Source organism: Littorina saxatilis, linkage group LG10, assembly GCF_037325665.1.
Source record: "Littorina saxatilis isolate snail1 linkage group LG10, US_GU_Lsax_2.0, whole genome shotgun sequence".
NCBI lineage: Eukaryota > Metazoa > Mollusca > Gastropoda > Littorinimorpha > Littorinidae > Littorina > Littorina saxatilis.
In genome coordinates, this window is record NC_090254.1 from 15,630,251 (window position 1) to 15,635,250 (window position 5,000).

Consider the following 5,000-nt stretch of genomic DNA (forward strand, 5'->3'; position numbering starts at 1 on the left):
TTCACACAGCCTCTTCCCCCCCCCCCCCCCCCCCCTCTCTCTGCCTCTCTCTTTCATGATGACAACACGCCCTCTGAACGTAATAACAAGAAATTCCTCCGAGGTAGGAAAAACACCCCCGTCCTGACCATTCTCACTGCCACCAACTGAGAAGGTTATTTCCCTTTGACCATTAATATGTCCCTCTATAAGTCCTTGTAGAATCTTAATCCACCAATAACTCCCTAACCGTGTGTTTGACTGGTCCCAATTTTTGTAAGGACCGTCTCAGGAATGTATAGAACCTGTTCACCAAGTTTGGTGACGATCGGTCCGTTCATTCTTGAGATCTATATGCGAACACAAACAAACAAACACATCGACCGAATCCTATACACACCCCTATACCGGGGGTGTAATAAACAGGGTGAGGCTGAAGCTGTGCTATTGTCGCCACGGGCCACTGAGTCACGTGGTGTGTCTGTTTTGGATACCTGGCTGTTGAAAACACAGTCTCGGACCAGAGAAGTCACAGAAACACAGGATACATCAGAGAAAATGGCATCTGACCTAGGTTACAGTCTGTCGGCCGTAAAGGAGTATGTGTCGGGACTGAAGGACCGATCAGCTGTACGTGCAGTGAAACATGTATACAGAAACAACTCTTTTCGAAAGGTGGTTCGTGACAACACAGATGACAGACAATCATTGCTATGTGAAACTGACGATTTCGTGTTGGTCACCGATTGCAGCACCGACAAAAGTCCAGGCACGTACTGGATGATCAAGCAAGCAGCTCGCCACATGATACGAGAAGAGAAGGAGTACCTCGACAAGCTTCGCCAGGGGTCACCCGTCGACAGGAGAAAATTCGCCGATCAACTCCGAACTGCGCTACACGAAGTGTCTGTACTCCGGGATGTGACTAAATTCTACCTCGGTTGACAGCAAAGCTATTCGGTTCGGATATCGTATCGATGTTGTGGGTGTGACTCGGGACTTTTGTTCTCATCATGACATTTTGGAGAACGGTGTAAATTGCATTACACAGAACAAACGGACAATACGAACACTGACGTGGAAACTACCGTGTCGGGAAAGGGATGGAAACTGTAAATCATCCCTATGATCGGTGCATCGTTAAACGTTTCATGTTTTCGAAACTATGTGTACACTGATTTCCCTTCCCCTCCTTCCCCATTGCAAGGGGCCGATGGCCTAGCAATTAAACTTTCGTATTCGTATTCGTATTGGTATTCTCTCTCTCTCTCTCTCTCTCTCTCTCTCTCTCTCTCTCTCTCTCTCTCTCTCTCTCTCTCTCTCTCTCTCTTTCTCTCTCTCCTGTCCGAACGAAAGCTTTTATAACACGTTCACTAGTAATCGTTATTCACTGTGTCACTAGTCTCTCTCTCTCTCTCTCTCTCTCTCTCTCTCTCTCTCTCTCTCTCTCTCTCTCTCTCTCTCTCTCTCTCTCTCTCTCTCTCTCTCTCTCTCCTGTCCGAACGAAAGCTTTTATAATACGTTCACTAGTAGGGGAAAGTCCCCAAATACCGAACACTTAAGCAAATCTGCCATCATCTCAAAAACAACAGAAGACAGACCGTTTTTGAATGTGAATTTTAATAAAGTAATTGATCAGCAACATTCATACCACTTTTTGTGGACAGAAATCAACATAAAAGAAAGTTATCTTAAATTCATTTTTTTTAGAATATGTTCGGAATTACAACACCTGTTCCCTAACTCCGAACACAGAGGTTCAAAATCCGAACAGCAAAAACCAATGTTACTTTGACTGACAAACATCGCAAAAGTACTCTCTTTGGCTTTCTGTTGTTCCAGCGCAATCCACATGTACCCATTCTGAGCACATCAAACACTGAATCATGTCCTCACAGGTGCATTCTCGGCACAAAAAAAACAGAACCAGCTAGCTTCCTGCTGATGACTGACGCTTGTTTTCTTGTTTCTAGCTTTCTGTTTCTCTGTGTTTTCTTTGTTGGTTTTTGTTTTGCCTGCCACTGTGACTCTTCAAGTTTACGTTTGTATGGACTTGACGTGATAAGTTCAGCTTCTGTTTTTCTGGATTTTCGTTTCGCCGCTAATTTCTGTTGTGAAACACTGGGATTGTGAGAAATCAGCGCCACTGAAACAGCTGACTCAAGGACGCAGTCATAGTGTCCTGCATTGTCCCCATGAGGTGGAGTAAACAGGGAGTGACTGCATGCGAGATGATAAACTAAGAGTAATACCTAATATACTGGACTCGCAGCGAAATATACAAACAAATGAGGTGAGTAAAGGAGAGTCACTGGTTGAGCCAAAGAGTCATCGTTGTATTTGAGAACGTTCCCAGACTCTGCATTGATGATGTGGATGGGCTGCTGCAACACCTCACTTGTAGCAGAAATGTCCATGTCTCCCACTGAAGCAGTTGAATGAGCCATGTGAAGAATCTTTTCTTCTAGGGAGAAAAAAGCGAAAGATGATGGCATGTCAAAGTTTATTGCAGCTGACACTTCGCGGAAGCCTTCAATGTTGCTGAGCATGTGACTGGTCATCTTTTGTCTTAGAGCATCAGCTTGGATCTGTTCTTGTATTTTCGTGTGACACTCTGAAGGTAACCCATTACCGTCCCTTTCTGCAGTTTGGAACGCAGGAGTGTTGCCGATGACAATGGATCTAAAAAAGCAGCGTCCATCGGGATTGGTTTGGATAACTGTTTTGTTTGGAAGTGCCAAAAATAGGCCTATGTCTTACTCAGAGCATGGGCTAGGTGGCTCAGAAAGTGGGTCTACTGGATGTCCAGTTCGCCCAGAGAGGAGTCTTGCTGGTTCAGAGGGGGGTCCTGCTTGTTCAGAGGGGGGTCCTATTGGTTCAGAGGGGGGGGGTTCTTCAGGCTCAACGGAGGGTCTTGGTGGTTCAGAGGGGGGGTCCTGCTTCTTCAGATGAGGAACCTGCTGGCTCGGAGGATTTTTTGTCTTCATTGAAAATATGTTGAATTCCATTTCTGCTCGCTATTTCGTATGCAAGTGACATAACGTCTTTTCTGGTCAGGCCAAAAAACATCCTCTCACATTTAATGATATGGTCAACCAATTCTTTTTCTATTGCTGGGGGAAGAATGGACGGCCTCCCCAAATGTTTTGTATCACCCATGGCATGTTCGTATTTTCCATCAAGATGATCTTTAAGTGTTGTGGGTGGGATTCCATACGCTCTTGCAGCTGCTCGAAGTCCAAGCCTCTTGTCTATGACAGCTGCCATGGCTGTTGCCAGTGACTGCGTTGACCATGTCGCCCTGCACAATATACCGGTACACCAAGTATTAACAACGCTCATCACTCTGTACTAACTAGATCTACTTCTGGCATACACATGCACAGAAAATAAAAAGAGAAGAGAAGAGAGAGAGAGAGAGAGAGAGAGAGAGAGAGAGAGAGAGAGAGAGAGAGAGAGAGAGAGAGAGAGAGAGAGAGAGAGAGAGAGAGAGAGAGAGAGAGAGAGAGAGAGAGAGAGAGAGTCAAAATCCGAACACACAAGTTCAAATACCGAACACTGTTCGGTATTTGAAACATGGAGTGTTCGGTAATTGAAATCTACCTAACTATTTTAAAACCACGGGGCGCTCAGGCAAGATCTAAGACGAATGCTTTCAAACAGACATATTTGGCAAGCAGATAGATCACACTGTTAATTTCAACCATAACTTTTCACAAAAAGCAACTCAAATTCATACTATGATCCTAGTCTGCTGTGGGTCGAAATAGCATTGAGAGTCATAAAATCATAAAATCACTCACCGTTTTTTTTTTGCCGCCTTTATCCGCCATGATTTTTGGTGCAGGATAATCAGGGACGGTACTCTATCACCTCGTGCAGTCCAATTTGAGTAGTCACCTTTTGTTTTCGAGAAATCAGCTGTTCGGTATGAGGCACCGTTCGGTATTTGGGGACTTTCCCCTAATCATCGTTATTCACTGTGTCACTAGTACTCTTCATGCATAATCACAGGGTTTCGCTAATCAAAGCAGCTGGATACTTACATCACACCCACCATTCAGGGCTGTAAGCCTTTGGTCAAGGGCGGTAATTCGTAGATCCAGTGCATTAAACCTTTGGTCCATAGATGTCAGTCTATCCATTATAGAACTCAGCTGAGACGTAATCTTTAAATAAAAAAGTCGGGATAAAATAAAGATAAATTTTCAACCGAGAAAGTTATCTGTCTTTTTCTGTCTCTGTCTGTCTCCTACACACACACATTTCACTCCGCGTGCACACACACACACACACACACACACACACACACACACACACACACACACACACACACACACACACACACACACACACACACACCCCCCCACACACACACCCACACACACACACACACAAATATCGTGTCTACTGTATGCAGATGATCTAGTACTTCTTTCAAAATCAAAAATAGGATTACAAAATAAGTTAGATTATCTAAATAACTATTGCCTACAGTGGGGTTTGAAAATTAACATAGAAAAAACAAAAATTATAGTATTTTGTCATATAAATCCAAAAAATGCACACAATATTTAAATGTGGAACTGATGTAATCAAAGTAACAGATCAATATAAATATTTAGGGGTCATATTCAACAAGAATGGAAATTTTGATACAGCTCAAGATCATTTAAGTAAACAAGGTAATAAAGCAGCACATTCCCTCCGCAGAATTTTCAGCAATCAAAACGTGCAAATAGACACAATGATACATTTATTTGATTCACTTGTAAATCCGATATTAACATATGGCGCTGAAATCTGGTATCCGTTTACGTTTAATAATAAAATAAAACAAACAAATACTGATCATTTCTTTGGATCATGTTTATCTAGCAAAAATCCTCATGAATTTGTTTATATCAAATTTTGTCGATTCCTTCTTGGAGTTCATAGAAAAGCTATGTGGATACCTGTACTGGGGGAATTAGGAAGGTTCCCTTTAGGATCAAAAATGTTATCACAAACAATAGCATTCT

At 42.9% G+C, this 5,000-nt stretch overlaps 1 protein-coding gene across 1 annotated transcript in view; it reads right to left on the minus strand.

Annotated features, from left to right (window-relative positions):
- Nucleotides 1-5,000, minus strand: part of LOC138978257 (uncharacterized) — a gene marked incomplete in the record, with an annotated part of 13,774 nt that overhangs the window by 6,886 nt on the left and 1,888 nt on the right. Inside the window, 1 exon segment of the mRNA XM_070350924.1 lies at nucleotides 4,026-4,148. Within this exon segment, the coding sequence (XP_070207025.1) occupies nucleotides 4,026-4,148 (123 nt within the window).